Genomic DNA, 26,149 nt, shown 5'->3' on the forward strand with positions numbered 1-26,149 from the left:
GTTGTCAATGTCCATTTAAAACAATGTGAGCTCTCTAAAATGGTGTACGTCTGCAATCTTCACAAGCTGGTGTACGCCAGGTAAGATGGTGTGTAAGTTTTCAAGGTGTGTTGGAGATTCCGTATGCCTGTGAAAAGATGTGTGCAGCTTGGTATTCACAAAAATGTGAATGTGCATTTTCCTCTTCTCCCATTTATGCTTGGCCATATTTCAGAAAGTCTTACGCAAGTTGTCACTTGCATTTTTAATTTGGGGAAATGGAATTAAAACTTGTGAAATAAGTCAGCGTGCTCATGATATACCTAAAAACTGTTCAAGTAAGCTGAAAAATGTAATTACACTATTTTGGCTCTAATAAAATATTTTAACTGCTCAATCGCAACACTTTTCTTTCTCTCTCTTTCTCTCATACACACACACACAAGATATTTTGTCTTTTATTTCCATCTTTCGGTGGCCCATGAAAACCACAAAGCAATTTTAGAACCAGTAAATTTCCACAGAAAACAATTCTAGCTCAAGAAGTATCCATTCAGTAGTTTAGCTGCAGACAATATCCCCCTCCCCATTCAAAAAAAAAAAAAGCTTTATAACATACAAATCTAAGCCAACACTTACATGCATATTACACTTACAGTCACAAACTACATTCAATTATACATATGCAACCACTTCTATGTGAATCCACATGCATGCGCACTCCGATTCATATATATAAACATGCAAATACATTCACACAATCATGAATCTCATCAAATCATCTACTACATGTTAATGTGCAGAACCTTGGGAATAAATACAATCAAAATTTGAAAACCAGCAGCGAGGAAAATGCTGACCTGTACAAACTTAACATGTCAACAGAAACAGGCAATATAGCCAGAAGTAATCTAATAAAAATAGTCATCAATAACAATCTTCGCTTAATCTGCAGTAATGTTTAACGACTTTAAAGCCATCGAAATCAATGAAACACTAATAAATGACAAACACATTTTCATAAAAAAAAAACCAAACTGGCGCTCTTAAATGTTTCCACACTATATATCATTACTAATGTGGCACAAGGCTCAGAGCTATCATCTCAAGATGCACAAGAAAACTCAACACTGGAGATTGTTCCTACAAGAGCCAGATGTAGCGAGGCGTTCACACAGTGCAGTAATCTCAAGGGAAACAAAAACTCGCATCAAACAAGAGACTCCATAATGATTATTATTAATTGAAGGGGAAACCGGATGAAAATGAACACTAATGGGATAAGAGACCATTTTGTTCCGTCAGGTATTTGCTTCATGGATCATAAAAGATTTATCTTTAGGGGTTCCTCTCTGAATTAAAAAGAAAAAATTACAAAAATGCTGCATTTAAATTACACACAGGGAAAGGAATTAACTTTGCAATATCAGTTTACAGAAAACATCAACTAAAAGCAAACTAATTTTCTTGAGACTGAACAATGCTACAAACTGACAACATAAAGGTAGAGCCATTACAAATGAATCTTTGAGACTAGTATGAATGAACAATACTTTGAAACAGCCAATAGCTGTCTTTTACTCTCTGTCTTTCATCCCCTTCACAATGCACACCGCACACTGCTTCAAACATGTTAAAAACCTCAACATTGTGGTCCCTATTTTACAGCAGCTTTGCAGTGAAATCTCTAAGGCTTGCATGAAACACCGTACACATCACACTTACACAAGTTGCGTTGCCTGCATGAGCATGAGACAGTTGAGGATAAGGATAAACAGTACAGGAATGTGAGGAGATCAACATCTTTTGTGGTCAAGAGAGCCCAGAATGGCTCTTAGAGATGTTTAGGAATGTCTTCTCTTGAACAAATTTGGCCATTTATATAGAAGCAGGATTTCTCTGTCAGGGTTTTTACATTCAAGAACAGTTTTTCTTGAGAGAAGTTACCAAAAAAATCCAGAGAGAAAGAATGGGGTTGCCTCACAAGCTTTCTTACAGCAAAAAGTACTCAGTTCTCTGTTTTTCAAGCCACATGCACACAAAGTGAAAAGAAACATTCAAATTTTAACTCATTCAAGGCAGACATGTTTTCCTCATGCAAATGTCAGTTCTGCCATTGCTTGACTACATCACAAAAATATCTTCACAATAGCTATATGAGGTGGTAAATGGAAGCAAATTAATAAATCTTCACAGAAACTATAACAGGATTAACCTCTTTTACTCTAGGAAGATCTGAAAAGGAAGGTGTGTACTCTGTGCACCACCTGCAAAATAGTGGACCAATCCAGACTTGTTTCATTTTGTATTTTATTCTGGATCATACATAACACAGTGTAGCTGTTTTTTTTTCAGCAAAAGTGCTGCCAGAAGTGCATGATGTCCCACAACTGGTGTTCTGGAAAAATTTGTCAAATTAAAAAAAAAAAAAGCAAACAAACAACCCAGGTCATGATATCACCCATGGGTTGGATGCTCCCTATCCCTTGCTGGTTTCATGGGTAAAAGAATTACTTCAATAGGAACTCTCTGATGACCAGACCTGTCAATGACCAAAATTAATCTGAAGACAGTTTTGATACAACTGACAATGAAACTGACAGTAACAATGAAAGCCCTGAGCTCATGTCACGATACTGATGATACTGGGAAGGACAGCGAAACAAAGATGACAACACCAAAGTTAGAGAATTTGAATCAGCAGGTGATTATAAAAATGAGTTGTGAAATTTGAAACTTTCCACCTCTGTTATTGACTTTACACAAAATCCCAGGCTACAACGTAGTTTGAATTTGCTGCAGTAAAATGTCTGCAAGCTATTTTGTTTTTGAATGATTCATCAAGAATGTTAATAAATAAAGAAATTAGAAATAAATAGGCCATTCAGTCCAATGAAACCAGTGATTTCACTTTTAAAAAATGCAGACTAGCACCTGCAAACCTGTGGTTCACCATCACAAATTTTATTGCTTTCCTCTCACATAGGAGACATCAAGGTGATGTATAGTCATATTTATCCACACAGCCATGTATCAGAGGTAATAACGAAGAAAAGATTCAAATGTCCTTTCATTTTCCCACTTCAAAAAGAAGTTTGTGCCTAAGGACCAGATTGACTATGACCCTCTTCACATAGACAGGCCTCCTGACCATGTAAATAATCATGTCACTTTCGTGTTTTTCCCACTTATTTGCCTTTTGTTGTGTAAAAATTAGAATGTATCCTTGTCTAGATTTTTTTCTCAATCTAGAAAATAAATGCAAGACAGAAAAAAGCAATCAAAAAAATCTAGCACAATGACAGAGTGATATCATATCCTACTTTTATGAAATGTGTAGTTTATATGGCCAATGTAAATTTTGTTTTAAGACTTTGGTCTTAAGAAACTTTCATTTTTATAGTAAAAAAAAGAAGACAGTAATGTTAAAGACAGCGTGTGTACTTGTATTTGGTAATAAAACAACAAATGGGTGTCTTGCCCCTTACTTGTAGTTTTTTTTTTCCTTGGTTAAGACTTGCACAAAATGATTTTCCCTATCTCGGTTCCCATTGTTCCCAGTTTGCTTGATTTGATGGTGCAGTGAGATTAAAAACAGAAATTTTACAAGTTGTGACAAAAAAAAAAAAAAATTGGTTCTTTACCGTTTTAACTACTGAAGACGTACGTTTTTCATCAGCAAATTTCAACTGATGATGCCCCTGTAGGTTGGAGGTGGGCTAGAGTTTCCTGAATTATGTACACTGAATATAAGGCTGTGAAATGCGCTATACGAGCTTGGTGGGAGCACATTCAGATACGTCTACGATGGTGATGTACAATAATCAGTGATTGGCCTTTTCTTTTCTTCTGATGTTAAGTGAGCTTTAAGTCTATTGGTGGGTTGGGGGAGAAGAAACTGCTTCTATGTGGACACTAATTACTGTTCCCCAACATTGATGACACATTGGCTTCAAACACCACCTTCCTGGTAGGGTTAGGGACACTTCAAAGCAACAGATCTGGCCTGCTCCAAATGACTAAATGTCTGTAGACTAAAGGGCTTCAGTCTGCTCAAATATTCTGTTCTCATGATGTTGAACAAGAGAAATGTTTTGGTCATTATGACCATTCAAAAATTGCAGAATGTGAATGTTATAACCAAAACTGCCTACCAATTGCTCAGGATCTGAGTTTCAATCAACAACTAACCTGCAACCCAAAATTGGCCTGAAAAGGAAAGAGCTGACCATGCGATTCGAGAATGTTTTTGTCCTCCAATGGAAACACAAGAGAGGTTCCAGTTAAAGCAGAAACAGCTGAGGAAAAGTCCGGAATAAATGTGGACTACAATAAATATTCTGATGTTGAGAAGAGTGACAGAATAAATGCAGCTAGGCAGGAAGACTTTGAAACTTGCCTTTGACCTGCTGACGCTGTGACACAGGGTCGCAAAGCAGGATCAGCATGCATCTGGTGGACTTCATGATTGCTGTCAACAAAGACCTTATTCTTCACCCTGCACTTGGTGCTGGACATACAAGAGCCTAAAAAGCATGATCTACTGAGGTATTTTAGCAAGACCTTCTCATGGTGGGCTGTGCAAGTGCAAGAGCTGCAGGTGGAAGCATAAAAGAGATTATAAACGAGGCAAGTCACAGAAAGTTCTAATGCAATATGAAAAGGCACTCTGTCTTTACCCACCTGCGAGGATGCACCATACTACCAAGGATTTTGCTCCTGAAAAATGTGCAACACAAGTTTGCCTTTGCTGAATGATACCGAGATTTTCCCTTCAAAGATTTGGAACAATAGAGTAAATGAGATGAGATGAAAATTTGTATCTGCTCGTAGCTGTATCAAAGTTTATTTTCAACAGCAATTATATTTGAACTCGACAAAATCCTTCATGATTTACAAATACTTGTGGCAAAGAGAGAGGAGAGTGGGCACAGAGAGAAAAATTAAATGTTGTATTAGAATGTTTCACAATGTACATAGTGATGTGTCCATAGCAATAACAAAGGATGTGGACATAGGTCTTTGTGTGAACATCTCGCAATAAGGCAAGAAATCAGCCACTATCTCAATACCCAAGACCATTTTCAACAAGGGATCTTGTGATTTTCTCATTTTCATTCATTTCTGGATAATGTTACTGAGCTTAAGTAGCTTTTTTACAACCCTATTTACAACAAAGGCAAAATATTCAGGGTGAAGGATCTTAGCTTGCCCAGAGTGGAGATAATCACATTAATACTATTCAAACAGATCCGTATGATCCAAGGGTGTTTTCTACTGGAATGGATGACCCAGTTATCTAGCAATTGGTGTCGTGCTACACCTGAATGACTATTTGAAAATATCCCTTCAGATATCTCTTTTTCAAATTGATTACAAATTAGAGAATATTTTGCATGCGAGGCTGCATTCAAGGGAAAAAAAAAAATTAAACTTCTCATATCTAAATCAGTTTCACTTAATGTTTTTATCATACAGATCATTTATCCTAATGTAGTCTTGTTTTAAAAGAGTTAAAAAAAAAATATCAATAGCTTTTAGATGTGGACCTTAATTGAAGGTTTCCACTTTTAACGAGTTTAAAATCAAGACATTGTCCAAGTGAATGTTAACCCTGTGAAAAACAATCTTTCACAATGAAAATTCGCCCTCCCCTGGCAAAACACATCATTCTTCGCTAAAAAGATATTCTCGTGATAATCTTTGTTGAAGAAAAAGCACATCTGCACGAGCGTTGATGAAGTACACCACTAGCAAGGACACCAGGATTATGCAGACACCAAACATCAGGACTACAGTCTGCAAAAAAGAACAAAGTGTTTTGTGAGATAAAGCATGAAAAAAAAGGCGAACAAAACAAAACAAAACAAAACAAAACAAAACAAAACAAAAAACAGGTGGCAGTCTGGAAATCTTTAGGACAGATACATCAAAGATTTCTGTAAGACAGCAGCAGCAGATCAAACAGCACATATACATAAGATATATAGATAGAGACAAAGCAGGCTCCAAGCAACAGAAAGTTCCAGAGAGTATTTTTACTTTAAAAAGTGAGAGGAAACTTGAAGTCCAATAAAAAGTGATTAAAAATGATGCCTGCAAAAAAAGGCCATCAAACCCAGATTTTAATGAAAGGGAAAACTGAAGAAGTTACAAGGGGTATGATAGGGTCTAAGGTGAGAGATGGGTAGGGTTAAAAAATGTTTTAAAAAGCAAGGTGCTTACTTCAATACCTGAATGATCTGGTTAGGACAAAGTCAACTGACTAAAGTCTGACTGAGAAGCCATGCATTTAGATAGACATAGAAGTGAGTAATGTGCATGGTTAAAAGGTGCAGAATTAGTAAAAAAAAATAAAAAAATAAAAAATTGTATGATATGGGTAAGAACAGGGTGAAAAAAAAACACACAAAAAAAGATGCTTACAAGTAGAACAGCAAGAACAAGAGGAAACATGCGTACGTGCAATCATGCGACGGAAGAAAGCAGAGAATAGGGGAGACAAACTCAGTAAAGGGAGGACAGTTAAACATTTTAAACAATTATAAGGATTACCAAAAAGGACAAGGCTTTACAAATAATAAAACTTAGCAACTCACTTCAGGGTACGAAATTTATAATGCATTCTTCCCTTCAAAATAACTGTGTGTGTGTGTGTGAAAAGTTTAGAATTTCATACATCCTGCTAGCTTAAAAACAATTGCAGAATTCCCACATCTTAACCCCACAATACACCCCCTTCCCCCACTACCTGAGGAAGCTGGGGTTAGAGTGGTAATTATGACCACAAGTCTGCTTCTTTTTCTAAAAACTTGTGCCGAAGACAAAGAAAAACAGAACATGACACAAACCTGCTTCTGTTAAGAAAGCACAGGTTAAGTAAACAAATTCAGGGGAAAAAAAACACACAAACAAAACAAACAAAACCCCTGCAAAACTGAGAGGTGAGGAACTGGTCAAACCGTTCCTAATTTTCAGGATCTCATGAACACACATCCCATCACAACACCACATACATGTGTCGTCCATTTCCACCAAGTGTTCTCTCTATAAATGGACCAACATCTTTATGACTGGAACCCCACCACTGTCATTGCTATTATTATTCTTACTATGACATAAGCAAGCTCTAAATATTGAAATTGAAAGCCACCATGCAATGGCCCACTTCACAACTTAACTTAGTGTAACCAAAACCCAATAGGTCTTATGTTTGAAGGCAGAGTTAAAGCCCAGCTTCTGTTAAAAATAATAATTAAGAGCAACAGAAAATAGTCTTCCTGGTGGCAATACATTCACTACAAAAACATACATTATTATTATTATTAACTCAAATGACTTTAACTCAAACCCGATCCTTACATAAAAATATGCACAAGAAGAAAATGTCATCCCAATTGTTCCTGCCATCAACAAGCACATTCATTTTAACAGTTGAAATACAGATTAAATATGAGCAGGGAATGATTGAAAGTTTCACTATAACTGCTGGATTCCATGTTCACCTCTTCCACTGCAAGCTGTTTGGAGACTGACTTATGGAAAGACACTAATGGTGGAGAAAACTGTAAAAGCTGTGGAAGGAATCTAAGGTAAAAAGTCGTCCCCTAAGCTTTCTTTTTTCTTAGGTCATTGCGAATGAAGTGTTAGAGACCTCACTTTTCTCGGGAGGGAGCCAGTTGTTTGTGAGGGTGGTGCCCATCCTCTCTTCCTAGCGCTTACCTTTTCCAACCCTCAGATACCCTGACAGCTGCGTTGACTGGGGAGTTTTCTGTACCACAGAGGTATGGAACTGGTGAACCTCTTGGTTCTGACATTGGTGCTCTAACCACTCCACGATTCGCTTCCCCATGAGAATTCTGTCATTTTTCAAAGGCAAACATTTGCAGTGGAGATGTCCCCGTCAGAGAGTTATGTCCCTTTGCCAAACAAGGTAAGGGGACTACTCTACCATGATTTTGTTTCTGCGTTGTGTCATGTTTCAATTTAGATGAAAGTGTTGGATCTTCATGTTTTAATATGCTATTTTTGTGTTTGTTCCTCTCTTCAACTGGATTGTTTATAACGTTCTTTTGAAGTACGAGCAGATTGGATCTATTGGCTGGATTCCAGTCTGGCATGCTTCACTCAATTCAGCAGCGACCTTTTTGATGAAGTGAATAAGATGAAGTGACAATCACCTTTGTGAATAAGATGAAGTGACAATCACCTTTTTCGCTGCTCAATGTGCTAGCATTTCTTAATATTGTCATGAATTTTCAACATATTCTCAGTCTTCTCCTGATATCACTAACCCTTTTTTTCTAGAGTTTCACCGTTAAATCTGATCACCCATTACTGCGAAATGCAGTGTCTTCACAATTTTCTTTGTTCTATGTGACTATTTCATGGAGCCTGTTCAGTGCAGTGAGCTTGCCTTTTGGCTGAGATAGATTGCTATACAAATTAAATTATTATTACAAATTGTTCTTAACCAACACTATAGGAGTATCTAATACAATCCATGCACAATGTACCATCATTACCCTCTTGTTCCCACAAGAATAGAGAATCACATAAAATAAATATATATAAATGGATGTAAAATGCACACAAGAAAATAAATCATTCTACTTAAATTTAAGATCTGTGCGGGTACACCAAAACTTATGTTATTCCATAACAGTTAGTAGAAAGTTAACAACAAATACATGCATTGGTTTAGAGTGTACACACAAATGAACAACATTCTACCTGGTCCTGCTTTCTTATTTATCAAAGTATCCTGCTATCCAAAATAAAATACACTTTTAGTTTTACAGGAAAAAACCTTTTCCAACAGCACAAGGCAATACTGCTCGAGTAAAGTGGCTGCATGCTTAGGAAAACAAAGAAGTTATAAATCAGTATAAAAAACAAATAGGATTTCTGCTCAACATTGTGTGTGTGTGTGCTTAACAAACAGGCATTCTATTAAATAATGCAGAAGTGTGTGTGTGTGTGTGAAAGTGATTGACTGAGAGACAGAGTGTGTGTGAATGGGGAGAGACAAAAAATGAGAATGCCAGAGAGAACCACCTCATGGACGAATTAATGGCTGTTTGTGTGTGTGTTTGAGATTGTGTGCAAAAGCTAGAGAAAGGTGAAGTCAGGAAAAGAGATGGTGGGAGAAAGTATACACACAACAGACACAAAGACAGATGGTAACAGAGGACTAAAGTGACACACAAGACAAAAATGAACATCACATTCATATTACATCATATCGACCACCAGGCAACCTATCATGCAGGGGTCTAAGCAAGGGGACTGCATCTCTGGTTAACATTTGCACTGGATGAAAGGAACAGCTACTTGGAATGGTCACTTCAAAGTGAAGAAGTTACCAAGGAGCAAAAAGACACAAAGAAACACAGGCAGTGCTACATTAATAACCCAGTCTCATAATTAATCCAAGGTGCCAGAAAACCTTAGCAATGAATGGCAGTTAAATCAGTTTTGAGCAACCACGTAGAAATCAACATCCGTGGCACTCTTAGAACCAAACGTTGGCCCTTTCAGAGACTAACCTTTTCCTCTCCATCTTAACCAGCAAAGCAAAGAAGCTTTTTGGGGAGTTTCGGCAGCAGATGGTTTCATTCTGCGCAAGTAAAGTTTTCAAAAAGAAAAACAAAATACCTTCAGTGAAGTGTAAAAATTAGCTTCAGTCAGCAGTTCAGCTTTGTTAACATATGTTAGTTGCTGAAACAACATATTCCTAAATTGCAGTAAAATTTAAATAGAGCAAGCATTCAAGCAGATATTGCAGGATGTGATCTTAATACATATGGGAATAAAAGGTCCCCATGAGAGATGAAAAGCTGATGAAGAAGATAAAAAGATGATAAGAAGGGTACAGGATTGGTAGGGGAAGAAAAGTTACTAGAAAAAAACCCACTGAAGCACAGTTCTAGGATGAAAAAGAAAAAAAATTTCAATAAAATCTTCTGTTTGGTGTCTGGCAGTGCAAGTTGGCAGAATTTAAGATTTCCCATATCTATGGGGCACCCATCTTAGCATAAAACGAGGATCCTTGATTTATTTTTATTCATTATTATGTTTTTCTTAACATTAAAACTGATGTGAATGCTTGCACAGTGTATCAGAAATGTTTCTTTTAGAGGCTGACTGCACTCTCTTTTCATCTTTCTTCGTAGATCTGATCACATTTTGAGTTTGATGCTGGCTGATCTGTACTTGTGCCTGCGCCATGCTGCTTCTTGTCACAGACCATTTGTTAACTAGCGCCCTCTACTGCCACACCTGCATCATCTTGCTGCTGCTTGGCTTTATGGATCTGTAAGTCAGCATCATAACTTTAACTTTCATCTTTTTTCTACAACTGCTTCACAAATTTTCTTGACTGATGACACAACTGTCATGCCAGTTATTGTTGTGATTGCCGTACCTGGCACCCATGTCCTCTGCAAATCTTGGTTGCTGTTGGTTGCTGCCAGTCTTTTTTTTGTACGCTGAGCTGTCCTGGCATGTTCCATGTGCAGAATTTGCTATCTAGTGTTTATATCTGCTGATGCATCTCTATATTCATTTGTTTATCGACATGTTTTGGTCCATACATGTGCTACATGAATTGTTTAGTCTGTTGTCTTTGTGTATTTGTCTTTCTTTTGTAAAGCACATTGAGATGTTACTTATAGAGGGAAATCTTATTAAAATCACATCCTGCAATTAATGATTAAAAAACCACACCAACAGTTGAATAGACACCTGAGCAACTTGAATCCCATGAAAACTACTAAAATAAAAATGTTGATGGGAATGAGAACAACAGAACAGACCTAACAGCTAAGCACCAAAACACAATATCAAAAGCAGCTCACTTTCTACACAAAGCAGGCAGATGCGCGAAAGAAGAAAACCCATGCCATGTCTTTCGTACACACCTCACGTAGCTTGTTCGTTTCCATTACGAAACAAGACATCAGCACTTGAATTGGTGAAATACACCACTACCAGGGATATCAGTAGTAACGCTATTCCAAGAATGAGTGTAAGAACCTGAAAAATGTAAAGAATGGTAAAAATCCAGTTGTCCCCAGATTGCATGCATGTGACAGGCCAATATTTTTTTCTCAGACGACAAGCAGCATCTTATCCTGGCACTTTCATATGAATAACAACCTGGGACTCCTTCTGGGGAAGACTAAACAAAAAGGAAGAATCAATTTAGAATACATTCAAATAAATTTAAAAAAGGACACTATAGGAAAGACATGCCTAGTCCATTTTTCACAACTATCACCATCTTACCCTTTATTGCTCCAAGAAAATTCATCCTGGTTTCTAATTTAAATTTAAAGATGCAAACACACCGAAGGAAAAAAAATCTCATGTAAAATACTAATAAAGAGATGACCGCATTAGTGACTTAGTTTAAGCAATGCTTATGGCACAAGTGAAGCAGACAATTTCTGTACATGTTGGAGATGGTTGGCTGTCAGTTAGGCAAATAATGACTCCATCCCCAGATTACAATGGACTTTAAAACAAGGAAACCATGACTTTATTAAAAGATGTGAGATGCATTCTGATTGGTTTTTTTTTATTAGTATTATAAAAGCTCCAGTTTAAGTAGTTGAGAAAAGCACCATATTTTTCAGCACATTTTGATTATTCTGTTTTATTTCCAGATGTAAACCAAAAGAAGAGTACACATGAAGTACACTTAGTTCGGACTGTACGTGAAATGAGACCTATTTAGTATGCATGAAAAGATGCCAGTTAGGCAAGAGTTTCAGAACTTAGCTATTGTTTTGTTTTTCTTTTTAGAAAAATTGTTAAAGAATAGCCTAGATACAAATAAACAAAAATGTTAAGAGAAATGAGAATGATGGGGGAAGAAAAACCAAACAAAACAGAGGGAATAGGGAGAAAAAGGAGGGAGTTTCGGTGTCACTGCATGTGATGAAAATATAGAACAAACATTTTTATTGTGGGGCCATAATGACCAAAAAGAAAAAACCAAACAAACAAAACAAAACAAATATTCTGCTGACTGTGCATGGCTGGAAGAAGATAAATTTCCTCTTTAGCCTGGGAAATTGGGCAGGTATCAGAACAGTCTAAAAAGCAGTGACCAAATGCATACCAGCCACCTAATTATTTGACTGGTGAAATTGTGTATGGTCTACAAACCCATATGCAAATGTACAGTTAGAACTCAAGAAAAATAAAGACACAACAATAAATATAGAAAGTATCTTAAATCAGTGGTTCTCAAAGTGTGGTCCACGGACCACTAGTGGTCCACGGGCATAATTCAGGTGGTCCGCGGCTGACAGTCGTCATATGTCAGCAAAGTGATGTTTAAAGTGATGCATTCCTGGCATTAACATTTTGATTACAAAGAAAGAGGTATACTTAGTTTTATGTCATCTTATTACTATACTACTTTTACAAAAGGATATTTAGTTTTGAAACAAATGTTGCAATTTAAATTTGAAATTCATAGTACAGACTGATTTTTAGGCCTTGGTGGTCCGCCATAATTTTTACTTAGGCCTTGGTGGTCCGCCATAGCTTTTACTTAAGTAAAGTGGTCCGCGGTCCGGAAAACTTTGAGAACCACTGTCTTAAATAAAAGTAATATAAGTAATTGATAGAAGCTATCAGGATATCTTAGAGCGAGTTTGTATCTTTAAAGAAATAAAAGAAAAATATTTATTATTATTGTTGTTATTATAAAGGCAGAAAACATTTTAAGAAATAAATAACAAGACAAGCCACTGAGATTTATTACAATGGTGACTGACAGGTGAACAAATAATCAAAACAGGTTAACAGCAATAAAACTGACCCAAATTGGTTAACAAAACAAAACTGATAAAAAGATGTCAGATGAGTTATTAATACAAAAGGCAAAAATGCGTCAAAGTACGTATTCGCAAAGCTTCTTGCTGAAAACCATCCCAAGCATGTGTCTCAATGTCGGATTGTGCACAAGAATGCATGTATGTGTGCATACATGTGCATATTTGTGGTGGGAGTCTTCATCTGTTTCATCCTTTTCAGAACAGTAGATACATCCTCTTCCAGGTTTATAAAGTGTGAAAATTAGCTTCAATGATGTATCTCTGATTTATTTACGTAATAAACCACTTGCAACAGCACACAATCTCTAAAAATGCCCTTCCCTCCCAGACATATCCGAATACAATTTGAAATCTACTGGCCAGCATGTCAGCCTGTTTTATACTGTTTTGCAAATCCATAGTCACTTGTACTATGATGTAAATCAATTAGTTATGCAGACATTTTTCTTTTGAGTGATGTTAAATTGATAGACTTGCTCTGTATGTGTCATGAGTGTGCATACATGTGTGACACATGCCCATGCTGTAGTATGAACTGTTTTTTGTGAAAACATTGCAAAATTTATGATTCTTAAAATACAATCTTTCATGCACTGTTATTCCCTTACTCTATTTCACATAAAGTAATAACAAAATTCATTTTTGGAAGCACTTGTAGATAAGAATAACTCTATTATGCAAAGAATATTTTCAGTGATGATAGGGACACAATAAAGCATCCCAGCATTGGTTTGCACCAGATTCACAGATTTAAGGCCAGACACCGGTCGAAAAATTGTCAAAAATTTTTCATTTTGGCCATTTTCAGATTACTTCATACTGTCAAAGTTCATATTTTGTTCTATTCACTCACCAAGTGGTTTTTCATAGAATAATCTAGAAATATGTCTATTTTGTCAATGAAAACATCTACTTCTATCCTATTTACTTTTCCCGAGCGCAGAATTAGCGAGAATAGAGAATGTTTGAGACATAGCAACACACCTCGCCACGTGGGCAACTGTGTCACATCATATATCGGTCGAAAGGTCATGACATGAATTTTCAAACAAAGGCTGAGTCAAAACCCTTAGAAGGCCCCAAGCTATGATACAAGCTCTTTTCTAGACGACACAAAGGGTCGGAAACTTCCTTATATGGATGCATGCGTAACATACTTTGCATATAGCCAATCAGAATTCACTAATGCCGACCTAGACGGGGTCATAGGGCACACGAACACGCTTCGGCTGTGCTCGGGTATCCCACAAGGCAACTGTCATGGCCTCCGGATGTATAAACAAATGCGACAGCAAGTCAAAGCTTGTTCTGGGATATTTTCTTTTCTAAGACATTAACGTTGATATTAAATGTTTATTGTGACTGTCAGACGCTCATTTCTTCTCACAATACCACGTGCAAAAAAATAAAAACCACGTGGACATTCTTAGACCGTCGTAGCAGCTAAAAAAAGTAACTTAGTGAACCGAATTCGGCTGTCGAAAACACCATCAGTCATGTGGTAAGCGAGCTGAAAATAAAGCGAAGTTTTCATTTCTGCTGCAAATCTCGGTAGTAATCAGGACTAGATGTGAACATTTACACATTTGAGTCAACTTGCAATGCTAGTTATTTATGTACTTTGTCAGGAATGTAGGGAAACAGAGCTTACATCATTTGCACAGAAAACAAAGGTTGGGTGGGGGTTGGATGGTCTTACTCCAACCAAATGTAACAAACAGAATGTGAAGACAATTATGTATAGCATTCCTAACAAACAATGAAAACTGCTATCTAGTCAAGTTTGTAGCCATTCAGTGTCTAGAGAGCACATCATTGTCAGCCCCTAAAAGGCCAGACAGCTATAGTGCTTTTCCCAGAAATCTTTGACAGAAAATAAGATACCCCCTAGCCACAAAAAATCAACCATCTTTAATCCATGTGACTACAGAGGTAATTCATAAAATAATCCTAGCATACAGAGGAACAGAACATGAGCAGCTGCTTAAATTCTGGTGCACTCAGTGATGTATCTCTAGATTTCATGAATAGGTTATTCTTATTCCTATTTGCCCCCAGTGGAGCATAGGGCTGCAAGAATTGGTTATACTCCCCTAAAAGCTTTTGAAATAATTTCTTTAATTGATGTTCATCCCATCACCCTGCAACTGAAGGCTAAGAAAGATGAGAGTGTTTCCTACTAATGCTGCTACTTCAGTAGATGCTCGCAAAAATTGGAAGCAATATGCGACAGCATCACTAAATGTTAGATAGCAAAAGACCAAAGATGGCAAAAACCATGAAGCTAGTGGACACTGAACTTCTATATAACTAACTAAACCTATAACTGTGTTGCTCAATGTTTGCAAACACCATTGTTTTTATTACTGTGTACTTCTCTGAAGCCTGGTCAGCACTTGGGTACACAACACAACCATGTTGACTTTTCTAAAAGTGAATAAAATAATTAATTTTTTTAGTAATGTTAAAGTTATATGTAGTAACACATTGAAAGATGGTTATATTTTTCATTCAGCAGGTAAATTACATGAAAGGCTTAGATAAAACAAAGTTACTAAGCTTGATATTTCTGCTCGCGCTTTTTCCGTTCATTGTTTTTGTTACAGTTTGTTTACTTAAAATCCCTATAACTTTATATTGACATGTGATACAGGCCTAAAATTTGAATGAAGTTTTCTTCATACATATGTAAACATTTCAGTGAGAGCTTTTTTAAAAAATTTTAGTGGTTTAGTAGTTTACTAAGCTTTCACTTTGTTTTCCTTCGCCTTTTCAGTTTTCTTTTTAGTAAGCTTGTTTAGTTCAAAAGCTTATAACTTTATAATTGGCATGTGTGATACAGGCCTACAAATTGGGTTGAAGTTTTTCTTTATTCATATTTAAACATTTCTATGAGAGCTTTTAAAAAAATATTGAGTAGTTTAGTAGTTACTAAACTTTCAGTTTTTCTTTCCTCATTTTCTCAGCTTCTTGTTTTGGTTAGAGACTGTTTACTTCAAAAGCTAACTCCTTTTTTGACAAGAGATATAGATCTGCAATTTGGTTGAGCTTTTCTTTATACATATATAAAACATTTCTATGATAGATTTTAAAAATTACTTAGTAGTTTGGTAGTTATACCGTTTTCCATCAAAATTTCTTAAAATTTAACACACTTTTTTACAAAAAAAATTATAAAAAAAAAACTAAGAGGAATTCGCAAATTATTTATCATAGAAATGTAGATCTGTCTTTTAGGTAACTATTTCAAAAAGAATTTGAGTCTACTCACAAAATTGAAGAAGGAGTTAGCTTTTAAAATTGTTTGTTTTGGCGCCATTTTGGATTGTTTCCATGGCAACCGATAGCGCGACGAGTGCAGTAAAACCATTTTTTGAAACTCCATTCAAGGGCTAAATAGCTGATACAAAAAAATCCGCGCTATCCCGTGAAACAAAAAAAAATTTTTTTCGACCGGTGTCTAACCTTAAAGGATTGAGAGATGGGAACCTAACATAAAAGAAGTAAGTTAACACTCATGTCGAGGGATAAATAAGAATAAAGGTATACGAACATGATGAGCAAAACAGTGGCTGGAGATAACAGAAAAGGAAGAGTCACCCTGACCCGTACTCACACTACACATCCACAATGTCTGTGGACATGCACACATCTAGCACCTACCACCATCTTAATAATTAAAGACAAATAAATACATCAAGTTGAAAATAATAATTACCCCATCCCTTCTTAAAAACCCCAAACAAACAAACCCCCCCACTGCTCTCACCTGAAACTGTTGGCTTGGTATCAAAAACACACGCACTTGAAAAACATCCCAGACAGATTCAGTCCATGTTGAAAATTGACCAGATGCCCAGTTATAGCCTGCCAACAATAAATAAAAAATAACTTTGAGTAACCTGATAACAAAGAATCAAAATCAGGAATAATACTCTTTTCATATTTTTTTATGACAAACAAGTATGCACACACACACACACACACAAAATGTATAAAATACCTTGAAATACAAAATAATCCTTCCATAAAACTAAAATGCCAGTAATGGTGAAACATGGCTGAAGGGAGATAATCAAACATAGCTTCCATCTGACGACATAAATTTGCAGCAGCATGTTGTAGTAAATGTTTGCAAATTTTGTTCACAATGGTAAAGAGAAAGATTCATTTGTTAGAATAGGAGCTGATAAGGATTTCATCATCAGCATTAGAACTATTCATTACAGTCATTATTGTGGGTTAGCTGAAGGTAAAAAGAAAACTCATTGGCCTAGAGTCCTTCCTATCAAGCGTCACTTGGAGACAGGTTGGTGCTCTTACCTGAAACATTCAAAGGCTGGCGATTTTGCAAGAGAAAAAAAGGCCCCACTTTTGTAGCACATTCCTTTTCTATTGCCCTCAGCTGGCCCTTGCATCCACAAATATTGAAATCTCTAGAGGGGATAAGAAAAAATCAACAAAATTATCTTACACAATAATTTAAATCAACCATGTCCAAAAAACAACATAAAAAGAAGAGACAGGTGTGAACTGTATAGGAATAAATAAACTTAATAGTCAATAATCTGTAGACAGTAAACTTTCAAAGCTGATGAGATCAGGCTGCACAAAAAGTTAAGGATGTAAAAGTAAAATCAGCAAAAAAGGTCACACCTTGTCTCCATCAGTTGCTCCACACTGACTCTCTTGGTCTACCCCCTCGACCTTTTCACCTGTGTAGTATGCCAGGATTGCTCGTGTCAGCTGGGTAACTTGGTTTATGGCTGAACAACACTCACGTAGAATGGGAATGGCTTTTGGGCTTTACCTTGAGTAAGTAAATAAAACAAGGAATTGTAAATTGTACAAAAGCATTCACACAGATTCATCGATACATATACAAACATATAAAACACCACAAACATTCTCTCTCTCACACACACACAGCCCTCTTGATGCAGAAAAGTGGAAATCACTTCAGAAATAAATAAAAGTAGTGTGATGATGGTACAGAAGAACAATTAGATGATAGCAAATGGTGTAATAGATGCACACATCAACAGCAGACACAAGCATGACAAAAATCTATTGGCAAAGACAAAAAGAGATGGAAAGCAGTCACCCTCTACCCTAATTAAAGCATCCTTCTTATTCCAAGAATAAACATAAATAGATGTTCATAACCTGTGCAGGATTGACAATACATAAATGCCAGAAACAGATGAAAGATTATAATAGACATTTCATATCAGTCTGCCTCCCCCACCCAAGACCTACACAGAGCAATGGTGATAACAACGTAAGACACAAAATAAGGCAGACAACAAAAATGTGTTAATTTTAGTAACCCACCCAGCCACTCAGTGCTCATTCTGGTGCAAACCTCTCATCTTCCGACTTCCAACATTAAAAAAATCCTATGCAGCTACTCACTGAGGCTTGCAGCATCTGTGGGACTGACTACTGTGTTGAAAAGCTCACACTGTGGACTGATCAGGAAACAATACAGCATGTGGTTTACCTACAAAGAAAAAACCAATAATAAGGGATTTATGGTGCAGCATATTCTAGTGTGGATGGATGCTTGTCATGCATTTTGCAATACCTGATCTAAATAAAGAATACATGGAAATAAATTGTGAAAAAAGTCTGAACATTAAAATCCAAAATCAAACCCTCATAAGACACCTCAGCAAATGTCCAAATTCGAAGCCACACTGGTTTAATACCTGTGTGGAGCAGTAAACTTTCTCCAGTTGACCTTGATGCTAGTGGATAACTGACTCTATAAAGGGGTATGGAATGCCAAAGAGACAAGACAAAGAGGTGTGACCAAAAAAAAGTCAGACAAAGGTCTTTCATCATCATAAAAATGGTACTCCTCTGTCACAAACAGAACATTAAGCAGTTACCCAAATAAAAAAAACAAATTAACGCAAGAAAAAGAGTTAGCTCTTACTTCTGTAATATCAGCTTCAAGTTCATCTAGCTGCTCGTTTGTAGGATTCTTGCCAGTGGCAGCTGTGAACAGGTATCGTGCAAGAGTTGTGGCCAGTGCTGAAATGCGCTGGGACAGAGCTGTCGAGGCATTGTACTCATCTGTGAAGTTGTCATTCCGATAGTCGATGTGATTGGGCAAGTCCAGGCGACTGTTATAATACCTGCGATCATGTCAACCATATTTACAACTGTCACTGCCCAGGGGAAACGACTTACTCTTGCTTTGTAACCATGGTCCCTGACTATTAGCCCCTCCGCTCTCCCCCCAGATCCCTTCTCCTCTTACGAAAATCCCATCTATTAAGTACAATTTCTCCCACCAAGCCCAACAAACTCCCCCTGGTAGAAAAAAAAAAGAGATAATTTTGTTGACGGTAAAAGCAGATGAGGACTATAGCCTTAACTCATAATTGGTACAAACTGAAAGTGCCACCATTTTTCCCTGATAGCACAAAGTATGGGAAATAAAAACAAAAAAGCACTCATTTCAGCTTCACTTCCAGCAAGAGCAGTAAGGTTAACAATGTATTAAAGTTTTAATCTGATTAAGATGTCATACAGAATTAGAATTTTAAAGTACTTAACTAAACTAATTCCACTTAGATTGCAACAGTGTCTTTCTGTGAGCAATCAATAGTTTGAAAGTTAATCTCAAAAAAAAAAAAAAAAAAAAAAATCATGATGTAAGCCAAGTCATTAAAAATGGGTATTTCAGTACATCTGGAATGATGAAGAAATGTGGGGAACAGTGAAGGGATCAAGCAGGGTCATGTTGGTGCTTTTTGATTTTGATTTGTAGATTCCAAACTACACATTCACAATTACCTGTTGGTATATTCATGCTGATGATCAGTGATAACTACTGATGGAATGTCGGGGCGTTTCAAGAGAAACTGTTGAAGGGATGCTGGTGGCAACTGTTGTTTGCCTGAGGGGTCCGCTTCCGTCAAGGTTGCATTGGGTGTGCTTACATCTTTTAACATCTGTATCAATGACTTCAAACGAAGAAAAAAAAAGCACTAATAATAACTTTTTAAAAACTCTACAATAAACATACAACCATACTTCCAAGGAAGAATCTACTTAAGCAGGTTAAAAAAAATTGTGGACCTGCCTTATCAGTTTTTAAGTATATCATCAAGAATCACAATTGATAGCAATACCATAATATTGCTGCTGCTGATGATAATGAACACATTTGAAGTATTTTATGCATTTCACCTACGTGGAGATGTGCTCACAGGATTACAAATGAGCCTATATTGCTTCTAACAAACACTGAAACACATATTAACTCATTTGGGGTGTCAAATATTGATGCTTTTTTTGAAGGCAACTCTTTTTGATAGAGTTAAAGATGTAAGCAAGAGCATACAGGTAACAGAGTGACTGACTAGCATGGAGAGAGAGAGATGGGGGGAGGGGTAGTATTGGTGTTTTACACTGAGCCAGCAGCTATGACTATATCATGGCAAAGCAGCCAGCCCTGTAAACAGATGCCACATGCAGAGAAAGCAATAGCGCGCCAGAGACAAGATCTGAACCCAGAATAGTAAATCTTTATTGTATTGGTGAAGTGGAGAACAAGACAGAAAAGTGAGAAGTTTGGCAGCTGCACAAGGCTCTCCCGAAAGAAGTGAGTTTTGAGCTTGGACTTGGAAGCTTTGAACATGGTCAAAAACTTAAACAAAGGGAGCGAAAAAACTCCAAAAATTTCCAAAAGTCAGGGCTGGAGAAGGTGGGTAAATATTTCTTGTCTATTATTTGGCACCAAGAGGTTGACACTAGCAGCTCTATGTCATTACCATATGTGATAGGTCATCATTAGTTCTGGCAGATATTTGCTAACCTCACTAGGCCTGCATCACAAAAGAAAATACAAGCTGAAATGAAGATACAAAATTCCAAACATGCCTTCTTTCACCCACCTCTTTGTGCTGGCATGCAGACATATCATACCTTTGTTTCGTTTATGACCTTTTCATCAACATGAAGCCACAGGCTGTTGTTATCGCTTCGGAGGCCAACCTGATTTAGCTCAATGAACTGGTGAATGTGTGTCAGATTAATCTTCTGTATGGCTGTAGTGGCGCTAGATGGGAATATATCTTTCTGCATATCGTATACCATACGACTAGAGCCTATATAGTCAAATGCTTCCTGTAAGAAAGAACATGAAACAAATGACAGCACAATAAAAGTGAGATGAAAGGGGGTAGGGGACGGTGCTCTAAAGCATAAATGTAGAGAATGTCTTATCAGAACAATAAAATAGTATTTTAAAAATGACAATCAGCTTTAATTCCATTGCAAGGATCATTTACTCCCCACAAAGCCCACTTGCACTACAGTAATGGCAATGCATAGAACAGGTGATGTAGTTATCAGAAAATGTCAACTTTCACTTTTTACAGAGGATTATCATCGACAAAGTGTCCTCAGTACAAAAAAAAAAAGAACCCACAAATACAACCAACCAAACCCAAAAACCAACCCCCCCCACCAAAAAAAACAAAACAAAACAAAACAAAACCAGGCAGTGCACAACTCACCCCTTGGAAAAAAGCAAACATGATGTCCGTAGAGTTAGGCTGGTTGAGTATGAATTTCCGCTGGCTCCACAATGCTTTTGCTGTAGCTAGCAGGGTGACCAGACCTGTGACAGGGCTGTCTGCACCAGGATATTCATTGTGAAAGATGCCCATGGTGTCCAGCTGCAAGACAGGATCAAATAAAACAGTGGAGGCACCTGCCTTCAACAACTGCACCATGCAGATAAGCAATCAGTAATTTATCTTACCAAAGGACACTGCCTGAGGAACAGGTCTGAGAGTCCCACAACTTTTATGACAATCACAATTGCACAATACCAACAGCACCATTATATGAATTACTATATATACATCTCTGTACAATATAACCTCTTCTCCACAAAGTGAACCACACTCACAGTATACTTCACTCATGCCAGTACATACATTATCATGTGTGCACACCTATAAATAGAACATGGAGACAGCAATAAGCTGTTTCATGAAAAAGAAATGAAGAACGTGACAGCGGAAATATTTATAATAAAACAGATATGTAAACAGAAAATAAAGATGACAGAAAATGACGAGACTAGGTGTAAACATGAACATGTGTAGACAGAAAATGATGTGATAAAGTGTAGACAAGTTACTACACTTAAATTGTGTAGATGGAAAATAAAGAGATCAAGATCAGAAAGAACAGCAAGAGGTTTCCTTATAAATCACATTCTCTACACCAAGGAGCATGCTCTAACATTGTGCCGAACTACTTTAAACACACACTGCAGACACCAGACAGCTCATCATCTCATCTTGAAACACAAGCTGCATGTATTGCAAGTGGAATAAAAAATGAAAAGTTCTGAGAAAGAAAATGCAGTTTAAGGAATCTCCTCCAAGGAACTGACTTACCCTTGTTGCGACGACAATGACAGAGTCATTAGGACGTGTCTCGTTATTTTGAACAGCTTTCAGTGTGGTTATAATGTTTTCATCTCCCATTGGATCACAGTATTTTGAAGGGTTTAGATTGGTTACTAAGTTTGAACGACGGATGCAAGTTTCAGAATCCTTAGCCCCTCTCATGGCTGAAATAAGCTGAATAGCACACAAGGGGTATGATCTAGGCTTTCCATCTTGTGGCTTGTTGAATGGGATATAGCACTGTTCCAGAGTAAAAGACACATTTCTGACTTTACTGATAAAAGACATAGAACGATTCAGTATATTTATATAGATAAATCAAAGTCTGAAAGATGGTCTCCATCCTTTAAGTAATCAAACATTTTTTATGGGAAATTTTGAGAATACATATATATTAAATACATCATATATTTATGGTGAGTTTCATTAAAGTTCTGACAGATTCTTAAATTCTTGCTAAGAATATATTTATTTTATGGTGTTGTTTTTAAAAAGATTGATAAAATGCAAACAATTAAAATATCCCACCCCACAAGTACTCCTACATCATTAAACTAAGGTCATTTGTATACCAATCTTATTTTTGCTACTCACAAATGGAAGACGAAAAAAAAAAAAAAACCCCTGCAAAATTTCTGGCATATGCGCACACTTCTATACACGTCTTCTAAAAACAAAAATCCCAACCCAACAAACAAGTAGCTTATCTCCTTACTGACTGCCCACCACTTGAAACTAACCTTGTCAATAAGTTTCTGGTAGTCATTTTCATCTGTTAACGAGAACATAGCCAGCCCAAAGTCATCAAACATCAAGCCTTTGCCTGGGGGATTCCACTGGAGTTTATTGCACCCATCATACATTCCTAGGAAAGAAACAAAGCAAAACGGATTAAAAGGAAAAATGCCATCCACATAGTATATAACCAGGGTTGATGGCTGAAGTGTAAACAAAAATTCTTGGATAGTGCACAACAGTACTGATCTATGATATTGTGTATTTATGTTTCATAGTTCAAGCTAGTTTTGGCACCTTAAGCTATGTACTACTCATTGGCATGTAGTGTGATGGTGTGCAGATATACAGAAATGACAACCATCTGTTATGGGGAGACTAATATAGGATCCCCCCCCTCCCACATCCCAAAAAAGGCCAATACCAAATTAAAAAAGCCCATAAAACTGAAATAAAAACATTGCTAGTTTTGCTACTGACCTCTGTATTTATCTGATGTAAACTAGAATATAATGCAAAATAATAATCTATAAGAAACATCTTCCTTTTATCATTAATAATCTCTAGTCATAACTTGATATCAAAAGGAACATTTTTTGTTCAGTCTATTCTCCTTTTACTGGCCACGCCCAATTCACTTGTAAGCCCATCCAATATGAGCCCCTTTTACTTTTAGTGAGCAGTAATGGGCAGATGACTCTTTATTTGCTTCAATTTGTGTGTTTGTTCCTTTTTGACACTGTACGATTGTACAGACTATGTCTGCTGGTGACAAATAAATAAAGTTTATTATTCTTCCCTATCAACCTACATTACACTGACATTTTCTACATTGTGTCTACATTATTGCTTTTAGTTTATCCTGTTCTGTCCTTTCTGTAAGTAATATAACCTGTTGTGTTAAGAGTGAGTCATGGTGGCTTCTCTAATGTACTTTTTTTTAAAATTCCTGCCTCCCCCCCAATAGTAAAAAAAAAAAAAAAAAAAAAAAATCACTGAAATTGCTTTCACCTGTCAACTCTATGGCATTTCCCTTTATCAGCTTTCATGTAGATGCCAGTGAAATTATTGTTATTGTCAATTTTAACTAATTCTGTTAATTATTGTTTATTTGTGCTTAATTCGTGTTAAAATGTGTGTAAGCTAGAATACTTTGCAGGCACTGACTCTCAAATACCGCACCCTTTTTGCTAGAATCCCACAAGGCCATATCTTAGGAAAAAAATCTCTGAGCTCATATCTCAAGCCTCCAGTGTTTCATGCTAGAACTTACCAGAAGCATCATTTGGACATGACTTGTCTGCAGAGAATGGCTCCTGGTCAGTCAAGTTGATGCTGATAACAATTATTCCATTGACTCGATTAGACTGTGACAGCTTTCGTACGTTTTCTCTGAAACAGATGAAGATTAAGTAATTAAGACTCTGGCCAACCACTAAACCTACAAACAAAAAGTAATTGAGCCTTTTTGTTAAAAATAAAGTAAGGGGATGGCAACCTCAGAGAGGGAGTGTGTGTGTGTGCACATGAATGAGAGAAAGAAAGAGAGCCAGAAAACCAAACATTTCCATTTTGCATCATTTGGTATTTTTTTTTATTTGCTAGCAATTACCAATATCAATTGCTTATGTTAAATTGTTTAGGTACTGTAGAAGGTGTAACAAATTAATAAAATAAATTGATAGAAAATGCAAGTAATATTTAATTATGTGTAGGATACTGTCACATGCTATTATATAGCACTGCCATCCCTATTACTTTGAAGCAACTTACGTTGTAAAGTTCACAGAGTCCAATACTGCAGCATATGGTGTGTGTGTACCAGAATTGATCACCCAATCCCAATCTTCCTCAGTCTGCATATAGTGCACAACTCCTACATTCCCTCCTTGAGGTGCTGCACAATAAAATAAACTTCAGCAAATTTGCAACACACCCACACTTTAATGTTTAAGTTTTCTTTTGTATTACTATTATAATAGTGACACACAAATAAGCTGAGTTTTAAATTCTGCTTACAATAAGAAAATTCTGATGCATAAGCACCACTTATTTTTTTTTCTTGTGCACTTATTTTAAGTTCTTTCAACTTAGAGGCATCTTTATTAGTTTATACTAAATATGACTTGATTAATGCCCCAGACACTTACCACTCCAGCAATAAATGCAAAATTTAAAAACCCAAATAATATTTAACTACATGTACTTACTGGAACATCCAATCTGATGTGTTCCATTTAGTATTCGGAAGCATGCATTCTGAGTAACCAAATCAATGTAGATCTTTTCTTTGGTTCTTGTGCCAAGAACTGCAGTAAACAATTGAGAAAACACACTTGAAAATATAAGAAACGGTATACAATCAGTCTATGTAAACAAATATCCAAGTAAATTAGATATCAATTAAAAAATGAACACATAAACCAGAAAATTTGTAAAAAATTGAAACTGTATTTAAAAATTACATTCAAATGAAAAATGCAAAATTAGTCAAGAAAATCAAAATAACAGGTCGAGGAAAAAAAATTATTTTAAAATGATGTTTTTAAACCGTAGGTTATCTATGGTGACTACGATCCGGAAAACTACTCTCGAACAACGTTGTCTGGCACATTGACAGCTTTCTCCCGCGGTAAGCCAACTTATCTTCATTATATGATAATATCTTCCGGGATTGGGATTCTGTTAAACATCCATTGAGTTCTGTAGTCCGTAGTAGCTACTCTACCGAAATTTCTGAGGAAGAGCTCAACTGATTTTGTTAGTTATAGCTAAAAGATCTATTTTACTCATAGGACATGTGAATAAACATTATGAGTTTTGTTTCACAGAAAAAAGATTGAAATGAGAGCATTTACCTGGGTATGAGGCAGAAATCACCAGACCTAATAGCAGTTGATAACCTAAACTTCTGGACGCCATTTTCGAAGGTAGATTACTTCCGTTTCAAATAACATTCAAGGGACACCACTGCGTCGAATAAGCTAAGAATGAGGTAGCCATAAGTTGATTCCCTTTGCATCATCCGCTTCCATTGACGTGTAACAACGATGTATAGCTCGCTGTGACTGTTCTGTAGCGATGTCCTGCTTTCATGTTCAATACTTCTTGTACCAAGTCTGTTTAGAGGTTTTAGAAAAATTT

The 26,149-nt window shown here is 36.6% G+C and overlaps 1 protein-coding gene across 1 annotated transcript; it reads right to left on the reverse strand.

Moving 5' to 3' along the window:
* Positions 1-423: 423 nt before the first annotated feature.
* LOC112567558 (nicastrin-like) lies at positions 424-25,949 on the reverse strand. The gene is given in 16 exon segments (XM_025244254.1): positions 424-5,778; positions 16,600-16,732; positions 17,154-17,266; positions 17,487-17,602; positions 17,605-17,640; positions 18,246-18,333; positions 18,772-18,973; positions 19,638-19,807; positions 20,772-20,972; positions 21,365-21,526; positions 22,259-22,510; positions 23,011-23,135; positions 24,279-24,397; positions 24,779-24,902; positions 25,216-25,314; positions 25,864-25,949. Coding segments are annotated over 16 exon segments (2,136 nt in total). The 5' UTR covers positions 25,928-25,949; the 3' UTR covers positions 424-5,646.
* Positions 25,950-26,149: the final 200 nt, after the last annotated feature.

The sequence above is a fragment of the Pomacea canaliculata genome, linkage group LG7, assembly GCF_003073045.1.
Source record: "Pomacea canaliculata isolate SZHN2017 linkage group LG7, ASM307304v1, whole genome shotgun sequence".
Lineage (NCBI taxonomy): Eukaryota > Metazoa > Mollusca > Gastropoda > Architaenioglossa > Ampullariidae > Pomacea > Pomacea canaliculata.